The sequence below is a fragment of the Rhinopithecus bieti genome, unplaced genomic scaffold, assembly GCF_001698545.2.
Source record: "Rhinopithecus bieti isolate Rb0 unplaced genomic scaffold, ASM169854v2 scaffold_40150, whole genome shotgun sequence".
In the NCBI taxonomy this organism is placed as follows: Eukaryota; Metazoa; Chordata; class Mammalia; order Primates; family Cercopithecidae; genus Rhinopithecus; species Rhinopithecus bieti.
In genome coordinates this window covers 55,579-78,113 of record NW_016816382.1, presented here as the reverse complement: position 1 = coordinate 78,113, position 22,535 = coordinate 55,579, and the positions used below count along the sequence as shown (strand labels likewise).

Sequence of the window (22,535 nt, the reverse complement as noted above, 5' to 3'; positions counted from 1 at the left end):
TGCTGGGATTACAGGTGTGAACCCCCTCCCCCAGACTTTTTTTTTTTTTTTTTTTAAATTGTATTTCAGACTTTAACCTCATGATTTATTTTTCCTGCCAGCATCCCTATGACCTTTTCTGCCTTAAGGTCGTTTTGAAAACTCTCTCATCATCAGACACTTACTGGGAAGCATGTAGGTCACTATGTCTCCTTGACACATCTGGAGGAGAGTGGGAGATGAATTGAGAAGCATAGGAGTATAAAGAAAATTTCCTTTTCTGTTTCGAAAGTTTTTTGTTTTTGTTTTTTTTAGAAAAAATAAGCAATGGGTTTGTGTAGTTTAAATAAAGACTATGTAAAATGTCTCTTTTCCATAACCATCTCCAACCTACCCTAATTTTTGCCCTTTCCTCTCCCCTCTGACAAACATATGTAAGTCACCATTTATGTATGGCATCCTTTCTAGAGTTTACTTATGTACATACACATAAAACATGCATTTAAAATTTTGTCCCATCTTTTATAAAAGCAGCATACTATTCATACTGTTTTATACATTCTTTCACTTTATAGTAGAGAGATATTCCACTACAACTATGGAGAGCGCATCTTCTTTAACAGCCTCAGTTTTTATTGTATGAGTGTACTATCATGTATTCTAGATCTTTATAGATGGTCACGTAGAGTACTTCCATTCTGCTACGATGAATAATCTATCATCTTGCATATTGAGGAAGTATATGTTTTAGATGGATTCCCCAGAGGTGGAATAGCTGGATCAGAGGACATGTACTTTTGTAATTTTCTTTCTTTCTTTTTTTTTTTTTTGTAATTTTCATAGATAATGCCACACCCTCCATGTGTGTGGTACCAATGTACACTTCTACCAGTCATGTATGAGAGTGTTCCTGTCCCATGGCTATACCAAAAGGGATGCCAGGTTTAGCAAGTAAAAATACAAGATACTCAGTTAAATTTGAATTTCAGATAAATAATGAATAATTTTTTTTTTAGTATAAGTATTGGCCCATGTGCTACATATTGCGGTTCTTTTTTTGGAAAATACAGCTTGAATGATGGTAAAAATGTACAAATTATATCTTTAAGGGTGAAAACATGAAAGAAATTTACCAAGAGGTGTGAGTTTTGCACATTTCTGGATAATCTGGTCTTATGAAATTGCTTCTATTTTAAAAGGTTTTTTTATTTCTTATGAATATTTACTGATTTTAAAATTATTTCAAAGTTTTTGAGCTTTGATGTTTTAGATGAGAGGTTGTCATACAGTAGTCAAAAGTCCAAATAGGGCCTGCCTCTTGTTTTGTATGGTTTGCAAGCTAAGAATGGTTTTTACATTTTTAAATGTGGAAAAAAAAATCAAGAAACGAATAACGTTTCATGACACAAATCTTGTCATGTCCATGTTTTACTGGAACCTAGCCACGCTCATTCGTTGCGTATTGTCTGTTGCTGCCTTTGTACTGCAGTGGCAGAATGGAGTAGTTGCAGCAGAGACCAAATGGCCCATAAAGCCTTTCAGTTTTTTTACAGAAGTTTGCTGACCCTTGTTTTAGATCATCTGTGAATAAATTTCACCTGTTTTGTGCTTGTGTATCTTTGATGAAAATGGACCTAGGATTTTGTTATATAATTCATTCAACTTTCATTTTGTTTTCAAATAATAGCTTTTTTTCCTCGATATCCATCAACAGATTGAATATTCTTTTAATTTTAAAAGATGTTGTAGTGAGGCTCGTGGTTCTGTGTCATGTGTATATTTTTTTTTATACTGCTCAGAGTCTGATGAATAGCAGTAAAGAAGAAATGCGCGAACTGGCAGCATTGTTTTATTCTGTGGTGGTATCAACAGTGTCGGGGAATGAGTTGAAATCAATGATAGAACAGCTTATAAAGACTACAAAAGACAATCACGTATGTTATTTTGTTTTCATTCCTTTTTGTGGGAGATAGGGTTTCATAAAAGGATCTAACTTAATTTTTGGTTTTTATCTTCTCATTTGTAAAATGAACTTATAAATTCCTTGCTTTTATGCCTGTAAAGAGTAAATGAGATAGGTAATACATTAGTTCAGTCAGCTCACTTAACAAGTGTGGTGCTGTGTCTGATAAGCACTGTTTTAGGTGCTAGGAGTACAGTGATTCATAAATACATGAGAATCCCTGGTACAACAGGATGCTCAGAACCTGCAACCATACCACCGTGAGCACACCTAATCTCATCTGATCTTGGAAACTAAAACTAATCAGGGTCGGGCCTGATTAGTACTGAGAGCGAGAAATGTTAGCTCCATTTTACTTCCTCATCTGCTGCTAGTGAAAAAACAAGTTTTACTTCAAATAGTCTGTTGGTTACCTTGTGTTTGGAGGTTTTGGCAATTAGAAATAGGATCTGTTCATTGTCTGTTGGCAATAGAAAGACATTATGTGTGAAAGTTATGATATTCTAGTTATGTAAGTGCTGTAAGCTACAAAGTGGCGTGGGAGCATGTAGGAGCATGTAGGAAAGTCATCTCACCTGGAATTGGAGTGGGCATGGAATTAGAGAATGTAAATCTTAAAGTGAATCAAGATTCAGCTTCTCAAAATTCCGTTAGAAACTCAAGGTTTCTCTTATTCCCTAAGCTCAATGCATTAGCATCCAGTAAAACCTCAAGTGTTCACTTTATTCTTTAGCCTTACGTTTTGTTGGTGAGATGATCCTAATAGACACACAATTACTGCCATGTAGTTTTGCATGCATGAGAAAGAGCCAGAGATATGCTATTGTTTTGCTAAATTCAGAGCCCGGAGATACAGCATGGATCCTTGCTTGCATTGGGATTCACGGTGGGAAGGTATTTGGCTAAAAAGAAAATGAGAATGGCAGAGCAACAAGACCTGGAGAGAAATGCTGACACCCTCCCTGATCAAGAGGAACTCATTCAGAGTGCTACAGAAACAATAGGTAATCAATGTCTTTATGCCGACTTGGGTGTTGCAGCTTTTGAATTATGTTTAATTTTAATATGGCGTTTCGGTTTCTTTTTATGGCATTGTACTTTAAAGACACAAGTTTTTTCACAAAAAACTTACTTGATAAATTCTGTATTTTTAATAACAACAAAGGCTGGGTGTGGTAACTCATGCCTATAATCTCAGTACTTTGGGAGGCCAAGGTGGGAGGATCACTTGAGTCCAGGAGTTTGAGACCAGTCTAGTCAGCATAGTGAGACCTAGCCTCTACAAAAAAAAATTAACAAACTTAGCTTGGTATAGTGGCGTGTACCTGTAGCCTCAACTACTGAGGAGGCTAAGGTGGGAGAATCACTGGAGCCTGGGAGGTCGAGGCTGCAGTGAGCCGTGATCATACCACTGCACTCCCGCCTGGGTGACAGAGCTAGACCTTGTCTCAAAAAAACAAAACAAAACAAAACAAAAAACAAAGCAGTGAAAGCACTCCATTTTTTTTTTCTCCATGTTTTTTTCCTACATGTTTTTATAAACAGGGATGATCCTATTATGGTAAAAAAATTTATACATTAAAAAAAATACTACTCTATCCCCTGTAGCCATGTTGTCTTTCCACTGAATAAATGTTAACAAATTGTCAACTCAAAGATATTGTACACTTTGATTTTATTTTGCCATCTTAAAAAAATCTTGAGTACATCACTGGTTGCTTTGGGTCGTAAGAATAATGGTATATAATTCTCTTTTTGGCTGAATGTGCTTACAGGCTCATTTTTGGACAGTACATCACCCCTCCTGGCAATTGCTGCCTGCACAGCCCTGGGTGAAATAGGCAGAAATGGTCCACTTCCAATCCCCAGTGAGGGATCTGGCTTTACCAAATTGCATCTTGTAGAAAGCTTATTAAGTAGAATACCTTCCAGTAAAGAGACAAATAAGGTAAGTCTTTTTCTTATTTCTTCCCTTTCTGGAATTCTGTCTTTCTGTGAATAAATGAGCAAAAACAAATTATAATGAGAATAGATGGCATTACAGTGGGAGGAAGGATTTAATGTAAAAATGGGTGATAAAGAAGCAAATCTAAGTGTTTACTTTTGAACTAGAGGTGATCTGTGTACAATCTTAGTGTGTACATCTTTTGACCCAGTCATTCCAATTTAGATCTTTATAACTGTTAAGATTTGAGTGAAGTATTAAATTCATCAGGAAATAACTTTTGTCATGCAAAAGGTGTACAATAAAATGTTAAGTAGTTTTATGATTTTTTTAAAATTTTAGGCCAAATATAAATCCTAACTGCCTAAAGCCAGTTTTGTGATCAGAACACCTCAATTTTGAGGTATAAGATGATTTAATGAGCAGAAATACCAGTTTACTACTACAAGTTTAATTGATACAGTCTTTTTTTTTTTTTTTTTTTTGTGAGATGGAGTTTTGCTCTTGTCGTTCAAGCTGGAGTACAGTGGTGCGATCGTGGCTCACTGCAACCTCTGTCTCCCAGGTTCAGGCGGGTGATTCTCCTGCCTCAGCCTCCTGAGTAGCTCAGATTATAGGCTCACACCACCATGTCCAGCTAATTTTTGTATTTCTGGTAGTGATGGGGTTGGCCAGGTAGGTCTCGAACTCCTGACCTCAGGCACTCCCACCTGCCTCAGCCTCCCAAAGTGCTGGGATTACAGGCTTGAGCCACCGAGCCTGGCCTAACTGATATAATCTTAATCTTGGTCTAGCTACTGTTTAAAACTTTCTGAGAAGATACACAGTGTAGTTTTTATTAGCTATTAACTAATCATTGCCAAATATTGTTAAGCACTTCTAATGTGCCAGAGAGTATGTTAAGTGCTTTGCATGCATTGATTGAATCTTCTAAAAGGTCTAATGAAATAGGCACAGTTGTCATCTCTGTATGAGCTAACATGAGGAAACAGCGTCACAGAGAGGGGAAGTAACTTGCTTAAGGTCACACACCAGTATAGGCTGAAATGGTTGAGATGTGATTTGGTCCTAGGTCCACTGGGCCCAGAACCCACATTTTAAATCATTATAGTTTGAAAGGTAATAAGCCTAGAGGCTTTCTTCTTTCTTCTTTTGCAGCTGTGGATCCTTAGTGGACTCAAATTTGTGTGTTTCTACCTTCAATGACTTACAGACACACGACTGTAAAATTTGATGCTTTTGTAAAAACTTATGCATTGAGGTGTTAGATAGACTGCCCTTCCCTATCATCTCATTTTGGAAATACTGTGCTGGCGTAAAGCTAGTATATACTCTGTTTAAAAGAAAAAAATTTGATGTTCTTCCAGATGAAAGAACGAGCAATCCAAACACTGGGATATTTTCCAGTTGGGGATGGAGATTTTCCTCACCAGAAACTCCTCTTGCAAGGTCTGATGGATTCTGTGGAGGTATTTATATTGCTACCTGATTGTTAGTTATTCAAAGAAAAGGCATTGGTTTTTTTTTTTTTTTTTTTTGGTGCAGTTTTGCATGCTGTGAGATTTTTAATTAAGCATTTACTCGTTTATTCACCAGATACTTGAGTACTAGTTTTGTGCTCATCACTGTGCTAGGTATAGCATTGACTAAATCACCTATGAAGGAAAGACCTTTTCTTAAAATTTTTGAGCAAAGCACGGTGTAGTGTAGGTAGAAGGGGAAATATACCCACATACCCCGTCAGCCAGATGTGTGGAGTGAGCCTTTAAAAAACAGTTGTTCTTGAGTGTTTCAGTTGGTATTTCAGTTGTTTTCAAGTCTGATGATTTAGCTTCTGTCCTCTAGATGCCTAGTGTGTGGTGGAGAAGACCTACGAGTAGGCAAATGCCAGGATAGTGTACTGTCTCAGCATGGCCTGATCTGACCCTTCTTTCCCTAGCCTTGATCTTTGACGTTCACTCACTTTCTGTATACCAGCCTCTTTGGCCGCCTTTTACTGAGCTTTTGAAAGCCTCCTACTTCCTTCTCAGATTGTTGCCTTGCTAAAGAATCTACCCTAGTAGATTTAAATCCCTGAGTGAGGTGGGTTTCTTCTAGGTTTTTTTTTTTTTTCTTTTTTTGAGATGGAGTTTCGCTCTGTCTCCCAGGCTGGAGTAAAGTGGCATGATATTGGCTCACTGCAACCTCCACCTCCCGGGTTCAAGCAGTTCTTCTGTGTCAGCCTCCCAAGTAGCTGGGATTACAGGTGCACGCCACCATGCCTGGCTGATATTTGTATTTTTAATAGAGATGAGGTTTCACCATGTTGACCAGGCTGGTCTTGAACTTCTGACCTCAGGTGATCTGCCCACCTCGGCCTCCTAAAGTGCTGGGATTACAGATGTGGACCACTGCACCCGGCCTGTTTTGTTTTTTCTAATGAAGGCTTCTCTGGATTCTTAACTTACTTTTAATGTCATTATTTTAAGAGTTTAGAAATACATGAAAATCTAGAAGTATGGAAATAAGGTACAGAGATTAAATGATGAGAATAATGAAAACCATGAAACAGAAGCAGAATATCTTCACAGTCGAATAGGACATAGTGCTGAAGGTTTTTTTGGTTTCTTTTAACTGTTTCATTTATTTATTTTATTTTTACAACATTGTGTAAATGTGATCTCATTGTGTCACCATGGCTGGAGTACACTACATCTCCCAGGCTCAAACCATCCTCCCACCTCACCTTCTAAGCAGCTGGGACCACAGGCATGCGCCACCATGCCTGGCTAATATTTTAATTTTTTGTAGAGACAGAGTATCCCTGTGTTGCCTAGGGTGGTCTTGAACTCCTGGGCTCAAGTGATCCTTCCACCTAGATCTCCCGAAATGCTGGGATTACAGGCATAAGCCACTGTGCCTCTCCCATTTTTAATTTTTTAAATTGATACCTAATAGTTCTACATATTTATGGGATATATATGATATTTTGATACAAGCATACAATGTATAATGATCAAATTAGGGTAATTGGGATATCCATCACCTTAAGCATTTTTCATTTCTTTGTGTTCGGAGTATGTCAGATTTTCTCTTCTCACTATTTTGAAATATACAATAAATTCTTATTAACTATATTTGCCCTGTTGTGCTGCCAAACACTAAAACTTAATTTTTCTAACTGTATTTTTGTTACCATTAGCCAAGCTCTCTTCCCTGCCTCTCCATTACCTTTTCTGGCCTTTGGTAACCACCATTTGTTCACTACCTCCATAGATCAATTTTCTCACATATAAGTGAGAACATAGGATATTTGCTCTGTGCCTGGCTTATTTCACTAAATACAATGTCCTCCAGTTCCATCTATGTTGCTGTCAGCAACAGGATTTCATTCTTTTTTATGGCTGAATAATATTCCATTGTGTATATATACCACTTTTTAAAAATCCATTCATCTGTTGCTGGACACTTAGATTGATATCTTGTTTTGGCTATTGTTAATAGTGCTGCAGTAAACATTGGAGTACAAATACCTCTTCAGAATACAGATTTTCTTTCTTCTGGATATATACTTAGGATACATACTGGGATTGCTGGGTTATATGATAGTTTTTTAGTTTTTTGAGGAACCTTCATACTGTTTTCCCACCAACAGTGTATTAATGTTCTCCTTTCTTCACATTCTGACTATCATGTATTGTTTTCTGTCTTCTTGATACTGGCTGTTCTAACTAGGGTGAGATGAGATCTCATTGTGGTTTTTCTCTGCATTTCTGTCATGATTAGTGATGCTGAACTTTTTGTCATATACTTGTTGGCCATTTATATACCTTTTTTTGAGAAATAACTATTCAGATCTTTTGTCCATTTTCAAATCAGATTGTTTATTTGCTATTGAGTTGAATTCCTTACTTACTGTGTATTTTAATCTCTTGTCAGATGGATAATTTGCAGATATTTTCGTCTATGCCATAGGTTGTCTCTTCGCTCTGTTGGATGTTTCCTTTGCTGTGCAGAAGCTTTTTAGCTTGATATAATCCCATTTGTCAATTTTTGCTTTAGTTGGTCTGTGCTTTTATGATCTTACTTAAGAAATCTGTGCCCAGACCAATATTCTGAAATGTTTCTCCAACGTTTTTTTGTAGTAGTCTCAACATTCAGATCTTAGATTAATTCTATTGTGGTTTGATATGGTGAGACAAAGGGGCCCAGTTTCATTTTTCTACATGTGGATATCTAGTTTTTATAGCACAGCTTACTGAAGAGACTATTCCTTCCTCAATATATGTTCTTGATGCCTTTGTTGAAAATGAGTTGACTGTAAATGGATAGATTTATCTTTGGGTTCTCTATTCTGTTCCATTGGTGTATGTGTCTGTTTTTATGCCAGTTCCATGCTGTTTTGCTTACCATAGCTTTGTAATATATTTTGAAGTCAGGTAATGCAGTGCTTCTGGCTTTATTCTTTTTGCTCAGTATTTTTTGCTCATTATTCAGGGCCTTTGGTGCTTTCATACAAATTTCAGGATTGTTTTTCTAGTTCTGCTTTGATGAACGTCATTGATATTTTGATAGGGATTATGTTGAATCTGTTGATCGTTTTCGGTAGTATGGAAATTTTAATAATACTATTTCAATCCATGAACATGGGATATGTATTCTCTTGTGTTCTTTTTAATTTCTTTCATCAATGTTTTATAGTTTTCATTACAGAGAGCTTTTACTTCTTTGGTTATAATTTGTCCCTAGGTTTTTGTTTTTTGGTTTTTTTTGGTAGCTGTTATAAGTGGGATTGCTTTCTTGATTTCTTTTTCAAATTGTTTGCTGCTGGCCTATTAGTCTGTTCTCACACTGCTGTAACTGGGTAACTTATAAAGAAAAGAGATTTAATTGACTCACAGTTCTGCAGGCTGTACAGTAAGCATGGCTGGGAAGGCCTCAGAAAACTTACAATCTTGGCAGAAGGCAAAGAGGAAGCAGGCATGTCTTACATGGCAGGAGCAGGAGAAAAAGAACAAAGCAGGAGGTGCTACACACTTTTAAACAACCAGACCTTATGAGAATTCACTCACTATCAGAACAGTAAGGGAGAAGTCCACTCCCATGATCCAGTCACCCCACCACCAGGCCCCTCCTCCAACATTGGGGATTACTATTCAGTCATGAGATTTGGGCAGGGACACAAATCCAAAGCATGTCACATATAATGCAACTGTTTATATGTTGATTTTGTATCCTGTAACTTACTGACTTTATCAGTTCTAATAATTTTTTATTTATCTTTTAAAGAACCCAATTTTTCATTTCATTAATCTTCTGTAGTTTTTTTAGTCTCAATTTCATTTACTTCTGTTCTGAATTTTATTATTTCTTTCCTTTATTAATTTTGGGTTTGCTTTGCTTTTGCTTTTCTAGTTCTTTAAAATGCATCATTATGTTGTTTATTTGAAGTCTTTATACTTTTCTGATGTAAACATTTATTGCTGTAAACTTCCCACTTAGCACTGCTTTTGCTGTTTCCCATTTTGGTATGTTGTGTTTTTATTTTCATTTGTATCAAGAAATTTTAAATTTTTCTTTCTTAATTTTTTCATAGATCCGTTGGTTGTTCAGGAACGTGTTGTTTAATTTCCATGTATTTCTATAGTTTCCAAAGTTCCACTTGTTATTGATTTCTAGTTTTATTCCATTGTAGTCAGAAAAGATACTTGATATGATTTAGATTTTTTTGAATTGCTTGAGACTTGCTTTGTGGTCTAACATATGGTCTATCCTGGAAAATGTTCCATGTGCTGATGAGAAAAGATGTGTATTCTACAGCAGTTGGATGAAATGTTCTGTAAATGTCAGGTCCATTTTGTCTAGAGCGTAGTTCAGTTTCGATTTGGGTTGCTTGCTTTTCTGTCTGAATGACCTGTCCATTACTGGAAATGGGGTGTTGAAGTCAGTCTTCAACTATTATTGTGTTGCAGTCTATCTCTCCCTTTAAATCTATTATGCTTTATACGTTTGAGTGCTCCAATACTGTGTGCATATATATTTATCACCTTTATATCCTCTTGCTGAATTGAGCCCTTTATCGTCACATAATGACCTTGGTCTTTTCTAGTTTTGACTTGAAGTCTTAATCTGATGCAAGTATAGTTACATCTGTTCTTTTGGGTTTTCATTTGCATGAAGTATCTTTTCATACCTTTACCTTCAATCTGTGTGTATCTTTATAGGTTAAGTGAATTTCTTTTTTTTTTTTTTTTTTTCTTTCCGAAATGGAGCCTCACTCCATTGCCCAGGCTGGAGTGCAGCAATCTCAGCTCACTGCAGCCTCCACCTCCTGGGTTCAAGTGATTCTCCTGCCTCAGCCTCCCAAGTAGCTGGGCCTAAAGGCACAGGCCACCATGCCTGGCCAATTTTTTTATTTTTACTTTTTTTTTTAGTAGAGACAAGGTTTTGCCACATTGGCCAGGCTGATCTCGAACTCCTGACATCAGGTGATTTGCCCACTTTGGCCTCCCAAAGTGTTAGAATTATAGGTGTGAGCCACCATGCCTAGCCAAAGTGAATTTCTTGTAGGCAGCATATAGTTGGTCTTATTTTCTTATTCATTCAGCCATTCTGTATCTTTTAATCAGATAAGTTAGTCCATCGACAGTCAGTTTATTATTGTTAGGTAAAGACTTAACTACGGACAGTTTGTTTTTTGTTTTCTGGTTGTTTTGGAAGTCCTCTCTTTTTTGCTTTCTGTCTTCCTTTGTGGATAAGTGACTTTTTTCTCATAGTATGTTTTACTTTTTATTTTTAGTGTATCTGTTTAGACTGTTTTTTGAGTTGTGGTTTCCCTAAGGGTTTCAGAAAATATAACAAGTTTCATGACAACTTCACTGATCACAAGGAAAGAACAAAAACAAGCAAAGAGGCCGGGCGCGGTGGCTCAAGCCTGTAATCCCAGCACTTTGGGAGGCCAAGACGGGCGGATCACGAGGTCAGGAGATTGAGACCATCCTGGCTAACATGGTGAAACCCTGTCTCTACTAAAATACAAAAAACTAGCCGGGCGAGGTGGCGGGCGCCTATAGTCCCAGCTACTTGGGAGGCTGAGGCAGGAGAATGGCGGGAACCTGGCAGGCGGAGCTTGCAGTGAGCTGAGATCCGGCCACTGCACTCCACCCTGGGCGGCAGAGCCAGACTCCCTCTCAAAAAACAAAAAAAAAAAACAAAAAAAAGAAAACAAAAACAAACAAAAAAACAAGCAAAGAAAAAACTTAAAAAAAAACTCTGTTTTAATTCCAATACCCCATTTTTTGGCTCTTTGTTGTCTCAACTTAACATATTTTATATTGCCTATCTTTTAACAAATTGTTGTAGTCATTATTTTGAAAAGTTTATGTTTTAGTCTTCATACTAAAGATTCTATAGAGTGTTAGATAAGGATACTAAAGATACTCTAATACAAAGATACTCTTAATACTCTACAATATTAGAGTATTTTTAGAATGCAGTATTCGAGTGCCTTTAGTATCTTTAGAATGCTCTATACAGTATTAGAGTATTTTGAATTTGTGTATTTACATTTTTTGTTGCATGCTAGAGTTCTTTTCTTTCAGATTGAAGAACTGTAGCATTTTTTGTAAGACACATCTGGTGGTGAATTCCCTTGTCTTTTGTTTACCCAGGAAAGTCTTCATTTCTCCTTTATATTTCAATATTGTGGGAAGTCAGGGACCCCGAATGGAGGGACTGGTTGAAGCCGTGGCAGAACATAAATTGTGAAGATTTCATGAACACTTATCAGTTCCCAAAATTAATATTTTTATAATTGTGAAGATTTCTTGGACATTTATCACTTCCCCAATCAATACTCTTATAATTTCTTATGCCTGTCTTTACTTTAATCTTTTAATCCCATCATCTTTGTGACCCGAGGATGTATGTCACCTCAGGACCCTGTAATGATTGCGTTAACTGTACAAATTGTTTGTAAAACATGTGTTTGAACAATGTAAAATCAGTGCACCCTGAAAAAGAACAGAATAACAGCGATTTTCAGGGAACAAGGAAAGATAACCGTAAGGTCTGACTGCCTGCCGGGTTGGGCAGAATAGAGCTGTATTTTTCTTCTTGCTTAAAGCCTTTAGATGGATGTATGAGTAGGAGAAATATTGCTGAATTCTTTTCCCAGCAAGGAATATTAGTAATTGATACCCCAGGGAAGGAGTGCATTCCTGGGGGGAGGTCCATGAATGGCTGCTTTGGGAGTGTCTGTCTTACATGGTTGAGATAAGAACTGAAATATGCCCTAGTGTCCTGCAGTACCCTTAGGCTTGCTAGGATTAGGAAATTCCAGCCTGGTGAATTCTAGTCAGATGGGTTTATCTGCTCTCGAACCCTGTTTCCTGTTAAGATGTTTATCAAGACAATGTGTGCACAGCGGGACACAGACCCTCATCAGTAATTCTAATTTTGCCCTTGCCTTGTGATCTTTTATTGCCCTTTGAAGCATGTGATCTTTGTAACTTACTTCCTGTTTGTACACCCCTTCCCCTTTCAAAATCCCGAATAAAAACTTGCTGGTTTTGTGGCTCGAGGTCTCCATCATGCTCCTACCAGTGTGTGGTGGCACCCCTGGAGGCCCAGCTGTAAAATTTCTCTCTTTGTACTCTTTCTGTTTCTCAGACCGGCCGACACTTAGGGAAAATAGAAAAGAACCTACGTTGAAATATTGGGGGCTGGTTCCCCTGATATTTGAAGGATAGCTTTGCTGAGTACAGTATTCTCAGTTGCAAGATTTTTTCCTTCCTTCCTTCCTTCCTTCCTTCCTTCCTTCCTTCCTTCCTTCCTCCCTCCCTCCCTCCCTCCCTCCCTCCCTCTTTTTCTTCCTTTCTTTCCTTTCTTTCAGCACTTTGAATATGTTATTCCACTCCCTCCTGGTCTGTAAGGTTTCTGCCACCAGACATATCAGAGCTCCTTTATATCTTACTTGCTTCTTTTCTCTTGCTAGTTTTGGGATCCTCTCTCTGTCCATGACCTTTGCGAGTTTATTGTATGCCTTGGGGTAATCTTATTTGGGTCGAATCTTCTTGGTCTTTGACCTTCTTTTACCTGGGTGTTTGTCTTTTTCCATGTTCTGAAAGTTCTTTGTTGATTATTTCTTTGAATAAACTTTCTACACCTGTTTCTTTCTCTATTTCCTCTTTCAGGCAAATAACTCTTAGCCTCTTTGAAGCTGTTTTCCAGGTCTTGTAAGTGTATCTCATTCTTCTGCATTTTTCTCCTCTGTGAGTTTTCAAATAGCCTGTCTTAGAGCTCACTAATTCTTTCTTCTACTTGATCAGTTCTACTGTTGAGACACACCGAAGTATTTTTCAGTCATCCATTACATTTTTTTCAGCTCTTAAGATTTGATTTTTTCCTCCATTTTAATCTCTTTGCTAAATTTCTCTTGTAAGTTTCTGAATTCCTTCTCCATGTTTTCTTGAAGTTGTTGAGCATTCTTAAAACAGCTATCTTGAATTCCCTGTCTGAGAGGTCACATATCTACACCACTCCAGAATTAGTCACTGGTGCCTGCTTATTTAGCCTGTTTGTTTAGCGTGAATGTTTTTTAGAACATGTTTTCTCAAATATCCTTGATGCTTGTGAACATTCATCAGTGTTTGGGCGTTGAAGAGGTAAATATTTATTCCAGTTTTCAGTCTGGCCTTGTTTGTACCTGTCCTTCAGAGGGCCTTCCAAGAAACCAAATATGACTGAGTGTTGAGTTCCCTAAGCCTGTGGTCACTGCAGTCATTTCAGCACTAGAGGGCACCCTAAGCCCAGATGTGCTGCAGCTCTTACAGACACCTACATACTCAGCATTGATGGACTTGGGGAAGATAAGGGAGCATTCTCTGTGTTCCCAGGCAAAGTTTCTTGCCCTCTTCCCTCTCTTTCTCCCAGGTAGAGGGAGTATCTCTCCACAATGAGCTGCCTGAAGTTAGGGGAGGGGTAATGTGGGCACTCCTGTGGCCACAGCAGCTAGCACCATGCTGGGTTGCACCCAAAGCACATGGCCTCCCAGACCAGCACAGTACCAGGGCTCACCAAAGACCTGTGACCACCTGACTGCCGCTGATGCTTTTTCAAAGATGAGGCCGCTTTAGTCAGCAGGTGTTGGAGCCAACCAGGACTTGGGACTTAGGTTGTTCGTGCCACACAAGCAGATTTCTTTCTTGCCTGGGGTGAATCTAGAAGTGCTCTTCCACAGCAGCATCCTGGAAATGGGGCCTTCGGACTCTGCCTGGTGCTTTGTTTTATTATGGGTGGGCTGGTGCCTGGTTACGAGAAAAAGTCTCCTGTATTCTTGCTTTTCCTCCCTCCAAGTGTGGCCTAGCTGCTGGTGAAGTTTATTTGGGGACCTGAGGCCATTTTAGTCAACTGACTTGGGTTCCTCTCACTGAAGAAACTGATTCCCCTCTGGTCCAGGTTTGGTCTAAGTGCTCCTTCTTGGGCACTGGCAGAATTCTGCCTGATGCTGTGACAGGGTGGCACTGAGTTGCAATGCAGAGTATCACATTCCCTTTGCTGTCATTCACCCAAGCATACACGTTCTCTTTCCAAGCTGGAGGGGGTGGTGTAGGCAGTGTGTTCTTCCCACCCTGTTCAGCGCGTCTCCTCTTGTTATTCTGCTGAAGCTGGGTACTGTGATCTGTCACCTGATTTAGTTTTTATGAAGGTGCTTTTTTGGTGGACAGTTCGGTTCGATGTTCCTGCATTAGATGGGGAGGGGATGAGGTTCTGTTGGGCTTTTTTTTTTTTTCTCAGTTTTAAGTTTTTGTAGGTACATGGTTGGTGTATATGTTTATGGGGTACACGAGATGTTTTGATACAGACATGCAATGCTTAATAATCACATCATGGAGAATAGGGTATCCATCCCCTCAAGCATTTATCTTTTGAGTTGCAAACAATCCTATTATATTCTTTTAGTTATTTTTAAATGTACAATGAAATTATTGTTGACTATAGCCTCACTAGTTTGCTATCAAAGAGTAGTAGTTCTCATTCATTCTTTTTTTTTTTTTAAGCAGAGTCTCACTCTATTGCCCAGGCAGGAGTGCAGTGGTGCAATCTCAGCTCACTACAACCTCCACCTCCTGAGTTCAAGCGATTCTCCTGCCTCAGCCTCCCAAGTAGCTGGGATTACAGGCGCACACCACCATGCCCAGCTAATTTTTGTATTTTTAATAGAGGCAGGGTTTTACCATGTTGGCCAGGCTGATCTTGAACTCCTGACCTCAGGTAATCCACCCACCTTGGCCTCCCAAAGTGCTAGGATTACAGGTATGAGCCAGTGCACCCGGCCTGAATTCATTCTTTCTAATTATTTTTTTCTACCTGTTAACCATTTCCACCTCCCCCTATTCAACCACTTTGCCCTTCCGCCTGCTCCCTCTTGTAACTTTGTATTACAGGAAATTTCAAACACATGCAAAAATAGAATAATAATATAATGAATCCCCATGTATCTGTTCTTATTTTCTCTATTGAACCCCCCCTTTATGGAATATTTACAGCAATGTCCAGATAGTATATTATTCATAAATGTAGCTATGGGGTTTTGTTTTTTGTTTTTAATGCCAGCGGTGTTGTTATTAATTACAGGAAACATGCAAAAACAGGTACAGGTACATAAAATGAACCCCTAATAAGGATTATGTTGAAATACCTTTTTTCAGCTTGAAATTGCCAAGAAAAGCTTTTAACCAGGGAAGCTGTAGGGCTAAAGCCTTTAAATCTTTTTTCCTCAGACTAGGAAGCATGTGGCATTAGTACTTGAAACCTCATCACTGGAGCATTTGTTGATTGGTGTAGGAAAGTCTCAACTGTTGTCTTTATGCTTTGAAGAGTAGCGTGTTCATAGCCCTCACATGCTCTCTGTTCATTCCCTTATTTCTCCTATTCCTCCTAAATTTCTTCTGGTTCACAGTAAAAAATGGAAAATGCAGGTCTAGGTAGTTACATGTTGGGTCAGTGATTCCTACTAGTGAATCGTGTCAACATTTCTGAATAAAATTTTAAAACATTTGAGTGGGTACTATATAGAATTTTCAAATGTTTGACTTTTGAAATGCTTTCAAACTTACAGTGAAGCTGTAAGAACAGTGTAAAGAACTCCTGTGTGCCCTTTATCCACATTTACCAAATTTTAACATTTCACGTATGCTTTATTGTTCTCTTTTTTTCTGAGCCATTTAAAAGTAACATCAAGATATAAAATTTAAGAGTGCAAAAAGTTAAATAATTGTTGAATAAATGTTAATAAAATACAATGGCTACTATTTATTGTGGTGTAACCACAATCAAGCATACTATACAGTCGTTTTATGTACGTTAACCTCATTTAATTGTTAAAGCCTAATGCTGTGGATGATGATATTATGCTCCTTTTACAAATGAAGTTTTTGAGGCTCATAGAAGTTTAAATGAGGGTATTCTGAGATTTTGCTGAAGTTGCTTATCAGCTTAAGGAGATTTTGGGGTGAGACGATGGGGTTTTCTAAATATACAATCATGTCATTTGCAAACAGGGACAATTTGACTTTCTCTTTTCCTAATTGAATACCCTTTATTTCTTTCTCCTGCCTGATTGCCCTGGCCAGAACTTCCAACACTCTGTTGAATAGGAGTGGTGAGAGAGGGCATCCCTGTCTTGTGCCAGTTTTCAAAGGGAATGCTTCTAGTTTTTGCCCATTCAGTATATTGGTTGTGGGTTTGTCATAAATAGCTCTCATTATATTGAGATATGTCCCATCAATATGTAATTTATTGAGAGTTTTAGCATGAAGGGCTGTTGAATTTTGTCAAAGACCTTTTCTGCGTGTGTTGAGATAATCATGTGGTTTTGTATTTGGTTCTGTTTGTGTGCTGGATTATGTTTATTGATTTGCGTCTGTTGAACCAGCCTTGCAATCCCAGGGATTGAAGCCCATTTGATCATGGTGGATAAGCTTTTGATGTGCTGCTGGATTCGGTTTGCCAGTATTTTATTTGAAGATTTTTGCATCGATGTTCATCAGGGATATTTGGTTCTAAAATTCTCTTTTTGTTGGTGTCTCCCCACGCCAGGCTTTGGTATCAGGATGATGTTGGCCTGTAAAAATGAGTAGGGAGGGAGGATTCCCCTCTTTTTCTATTGTTTGGATAGTTTTAGAAGTGGTACCAGCTCCTTTTTGACTCTGGTAGAATTCGGCTTGTGGATCTGTCTGGTTCCTGGACTTTTTTGGTTGGGTAGGCTATTAGAATTATTGCCTTAATTTCAGAGCCTGTTAGCCGGTCATCTCAGGGATTCAAGGCGTTCTTCCTGGTTAGTCTTGGGAGAGTGTATGTGGTCCAGGATTTATCCCATTTCTTCTAGATCTTTCTAGGTTCATTTGCATAGAGGGTGTTTATAGTATTGTTCCTGTGGACTTGGGTGGTGGATACCCGCCTTGGTATCTTTTTGGTGTTGTGTCTATTGATCTGTGTCTCTCGCGTTTTCTTCTGTTATTAGCCGCTGCTAACAGTCTATCGAGGTTTGTATGTCTTCAAAAAACCAGCTCCTGGGCGTGCTTCCTGGATTCCTTGTATTTTGTGTTGAAGGGTCTTTTTTTGTGTCTCTATTCCTTCAGTTCTGCTTCTGATCTGTAGTTATTTCTTGTCTTTCTGCTGGCTCTTTGAATGTGTTTGCTCTTGCTTCGGTATTCTTTTAATTGCGGTTTAGGGTATCAAGTTTAGATCGTTTCACTGCTTTTCTCTTGTGGGCATTTTAGTGGCTATAATTTCCCTGTACACACTGCTTCTAAATGTGTCCCAGAGATTCTGGTACGTTGTGCGTCGTTCTCATTCCAGTGGTTTCAGAAAGAACATCTTTATTTCTGCCTGCATTCTCGTTATGGTACCCCATAGTTCATTCAGGAGCAGGTTGTCAAGTTTCCATGTAGTTGACGGTGTTTGGAGTGAGTTTCTTAATCTGAGTTCTAGTTGATTGCACTGTGGGTCGGCGCTCCTAGAGAGACTGGAGTTAAGAAAATGGTGGCACACTATACACCATGGAGATACTATGCAGCCGATAAAAGAAGGTATGAGTTTCAGAATGTCCGGTGGTGTGTAGACATGGATGAGAGGGAGAAACCATATGAAGGGAGAAACCATCGTTCTCAGCAAACTGTCACAAGGACAAAAAATCAGATACTGCATGTTCTCACTCATAGGTGGGAATTGAACAATGAGAACGCTTGGACACAGGAAGGGGAACATCACACACCTGGGCCTGTCTTGGGGTGAGGAGAGCGGGGAGGGATAGCATTAGGAGATACACCTAATGTAAATGATGAGTTAATGGGTACAGCACATCAACATGGCTCATGTATACATATGTAACAAACCTGCATGTTGTGCACATGTACCCTAGAACTTAAAGTATAATAATAAAAAAAAAAAGTTCAAATAAGGTTATATAGCTGGTGAGAGATGGCTAGAATTTATATTGAGACTCACATGGCTTCAAAGTTGATGGGATTTTCTGTCTTCCTTAGGTGAACCATATTATGCTTCCGGAAATCATAAATCACTGCTTAGTGGTTCTCTACTGAGGGTGAGGAGGGCAGCAAAGACTTTGAAAAATATCTTCAAGGGATTCTTATATCGTCCACTCCCTCACCCTCCCTGGCCTTTGAGCCATTGAATTAGCCGAAAGCAAGCTAGGGCAAAGAGTGAAAACAAAACATGCTGAGAAACACACTTTTAAGCAGGCTTTCTGTAGAAATGGATGTTTTTGGGAAATGTGTTGTCTCATTCATGGCTTTTACTTCCTTTGTTGCAGGCCAAGCAGATAGAACTTCAGTTCACTATTGGCGAAGCCATTACCAGCGCTGCAATAGGAACTAGTTCTGTGGCTGCCCGAGATGCCTGGCTAGTGACTGAAGAGGAATATACTCCTCCTGCTGGTACCAAATATTCAGCTAATCAATTTATAATTATCAAGTAACCCTTTTTTGTTTTCGTTATTACATTTGAGGCAAAACCATTATACATTCCATATTACTTTTTTCAAATATTTATATCTGTTTTACCAATTTCATTCAGTCAAGAAAAATAGTTGGATGAAGAAGACAGCATGAGGCTGGGCACAGTGGCTCATGCCTGTAATCCTAGCACTTTGAGAGGCCGAGGTGAGCGAATCACCTGAGGTCAGGAGTTAGATACTAGCCTGGCCAACATGGTGAAACCCTATCTCTACTAAAAATAGAAAACTTAGCTGGGTGTGGTGGCAGAAGCCTGTAATCCCAGCTACTTGGGAGGCTGAGGCATGAGAATTTCTTGAACCTGGCAGGTCGAGGTTACAAGTGAGCTGAGATCATGCCACTACACTCGATCCTGGCCAACAGAGTAAGATTCTGTCCCCAAAAAAACAAAAACAAAAAAAAACAGCATGAAATTAGTAACTTATTTTTCTGACCCTTTGGCAAGCAAGCAAGGGAGTCAGCTCTGGATCACCTTGAAGCTTGTGCTCTTTTCATGAGGATTTATGTATTTAGCCAGTTTCAGAATTCAAGGTATAGTTGTTTCCAGATGATGTGTCCTTTAATCCTTTATTACATAATGAAGCCTCAGTGCCTTCTGCTAGCGCTACAGATACACTGGCTTTTAGTGGCAGCATATAGTTGAGGGAACATGTGGTTTCTGACTTTATGTTATATATGTTATGATTTCAAATTTATTGTGGTTTCATTTGAATTTGGAATTGAAAATATATTTTAGTATTTGAGCTAGAATAAAAAAAAATTTAAACAGAAGGAGAAGTCACCAAGTTTTTATATTTTATTCTCTCAATTGAGGAAATTTAAAGATAGTATTCTCGTGGTAACATTTTATTGTATATTGTGTTCCATCATGAATAATGCATTAATTTAGTTATTGCACTTAGTGTTACAGTTGACACTTCACGTTAATGCGTTCACCTATTATTTCATTAGCCACCATAAAGAGATTTAAAGGAAATAGAAAAACACACTTTTGCTTGCACTGTAATGAGAACTGTGGATTGACAAAGACTGAATCAGAGTCAGTTCTTTGAGGTTTTTCTTTGAACACACGTGAAGCAAGGCAAGTAGCAATTTGTATAGAAGGAAGACGGTAAGGAAGGAAAGCGACATTGTTAGCAAGAAGACAACCAAACCTGAAGTGGGAATTTTCAGGTTGCATGTGAGAGGTGGTAACAGAGGCTTGACAACAGGGAGGGCTCACACTGAGGAGTGGGTTTGCTTTGAGAGGCATGTTTCTGACTCCATGGGTTTTTACATAGTGACTTAACAAGTAAAGGTTAGTAGAGAGGTATCTATGCCAGTCTTCATTCTCTGAACCTCTTGTATTGCCTCGAACTCTTCTTGGAAGATTGCATCCTGCTTGGCTTTTTACTCAGCCAAAGGAATCTCAAATTGTCCATTCAATGTTGAAGTTCTATTTTTGTCTGTTTTGGGAAAGGAGAACATAAAATACTGTGGAGAAGGGAGGGATGATGAATCTTTGATGTGAATTTTGATCATGCCTGTTCTATGTCATTCTCATCTGAGTGCTACTCGGCCTTTGGATGTTGTTGTTGGTTACAGTGTACCAGTCTTGCTGAGAGTAGAATGAACAGCATTTGAGAAGCCAGTTAGGGCCCAGGTCTTAGACATCTTAACATCTGTACATATTATCCCAGGCATGTTATGGGAATCTAGTAAGGACTTGTTGGTTTTGTAATTGTAGTTACCCAGATAGCAGAACTGCTGGTAGCTAGAGTTGTGGTTATGGGAATTAAAAGAAGGGATTCTGACTGAGAACTGGAGTAATGTGATCAGCGAGGAGCTGTGAAGGGATGAGGGGTGGAGGGGAATTAACCATGTCACGTACTGCCAATATATCAACTAAGGTGAGAATTGAGAAACCGTCATTGGACTTAGCAACAGGAAAGTCATTCGTGATTTCTATGACTAATTTCTATGGAGAAGAGAAGGTAAAAGGCTGATTTGGAGTGGGCTCAAGGAAAGAGAAGAGCAAAGTTTGAACATGAGTTTAAACAACTGTTTTGAAGGGTCTTAATGTAAATCAGTGGTTTGTCACTGGAGGAGTGAGATTTTTGCCCCACAGAGGACATTTAGTAATGTCTAGACACTGGGGAGGGTGCGTGCCACTGGTCTCTAGTGGGTGAAGGCACAGGATGCTGCTAGACATCCTGCAGTGTATAGCACAGCTCTGTATAATAAAGAATTATCCAGCTACAATGTCAGTAGTGTTGAGGTTGAGAAACCCTGGAGTAATAAAGGAAAGGAGAAAAACAGTATGGTAGCTGGAGGAGGAAAGTAAGTGCAAAAGAAGTTTGTTTTTAGATGGAAGATGAGAAACATCTAGTAGACAAAGAAAATTGCTAAAGAGTAGGGATAAGTTTTCATTCTCAGGAACTAAAAAGTTACTTGAGTATCTTTGAAATGTAATTTTGTTTACGCTAGATTCTAGAGTGAATAATTATAGATTCCTTCAGCAACTTTAAACACCATAGTCATTTAGATTTTAATATAGGATTGTTATGCAAATGTTGATTTCAATTTAATTTTTTTCAGGATACTATGTTGAATTATTTTAATTCTTTGTTGTTTTTCTTTGCTTTTCCCCAGGAGCCAAAGTGAATGATGTGGTTCCATGGGTGTTGGATGTGATTTTAAATAAACATATCATCAGCCCCAACCCACATGTGAGGCAGGCAGCCTGCATCTGGCTCCTTTCCCTTGTGAGGAAGCTAAATACCCACAAAGAAGTGAAGGTGAGCCATGCTGTCTGTGGTCAGCCCTGTTGAAAACCAGTTTTATAAGTAGCAAGGAAAGCATATAAGGGTGAAGGTCATTAACCAATAGTAGGTATTTTGAAATGAATTGTACATGAAGGAATGAAGAATGGTGGCCTGATATATATAGGAAGATGATTTTAGACTTGAAGGTATAAAGTCAGAAGTGCTTGAGATGGGGAAGCTCAGTTGGGGCAATGGTCAGCTTGCATGTGTTAGACTACCTGTAAGTGGTACAGCTCCAGGTGATTTGGGCCATCTGTAAAGATGAGAGCAAAACATCAATTGTAACTGGCTTGGATAATAAGACTACAAATTTTGTGCATGGTAAGAACAAGACTCTTACTCTCTCAAAGAGGTAAGAGTTTCAGTGTTCTAATGCCTTTTTTCTTCTTTCAGTCTCATCTTAAAGAAATTCAAAGTGCGTTTGTTTCAGTTCTATCAGAAAATGATGGTAGGTTGTTGGTTAATATTTGATTTCTAAACTTTATTGAACTTGTGTTTTAAATGTTGAAAAACCTGGATTAATGAACATAAAAGAAAACTTTCTTGAGCTGTGTGATCAAAACAATTATTAAACCTTATTTGTTAGCAGTAAGGATAAGCGTTATGTTAATGGCTTGGAAACCAAAATTTCTAGTTAGGATATAGGAAACTTAGATTCTTTTTTATTTATTGGTTTATACGTTAGAACATGTTCCTCAACTCTGCATTTTAAAATGGAACTGAGGCCTTCTTTAACATTAGTATCTCTCATAATAGCTTTTTTCTACCTCTGGTTACTTTTCCTCTCTGATTTAAGCTAGGAGAGAGTGAACGTATATGTGTTACAT

At 38.5% G+C, this 22,535-nt stretch overlaps 1 protein-coding gene across 1 annotated transcript in view; it reads left to right on the top strand.

The window, feature by feature from the left end:
- ECPAS (Ecm29 proteasome adaptor and scaffold) overlaps positions 1–22,535 on the top strand; it is a 129,102-nt gene that overhangs the window by 75,188 nt on the left and 31,379 nt on the right. The window contains 7 exon segments of the mRNA XM_017854817.1: positions 1,779–1,913; positions 2,784–2,946; positions 3,718–3,890; positions 5,255–5,356; positions 18,703–18,826; positions 21,536–21,681; positions 22,102–22,156. Of these exon segments, the coding sequence (XP_017710306.1) occupies positions 1,779–1,913; positions 2,784–2,946; positions 3,718–3,890; positions 5,255–5,356; positions 18,703–18,826; positions 21,536–21,681; positions 22,102–22,156 (898 nt within the window).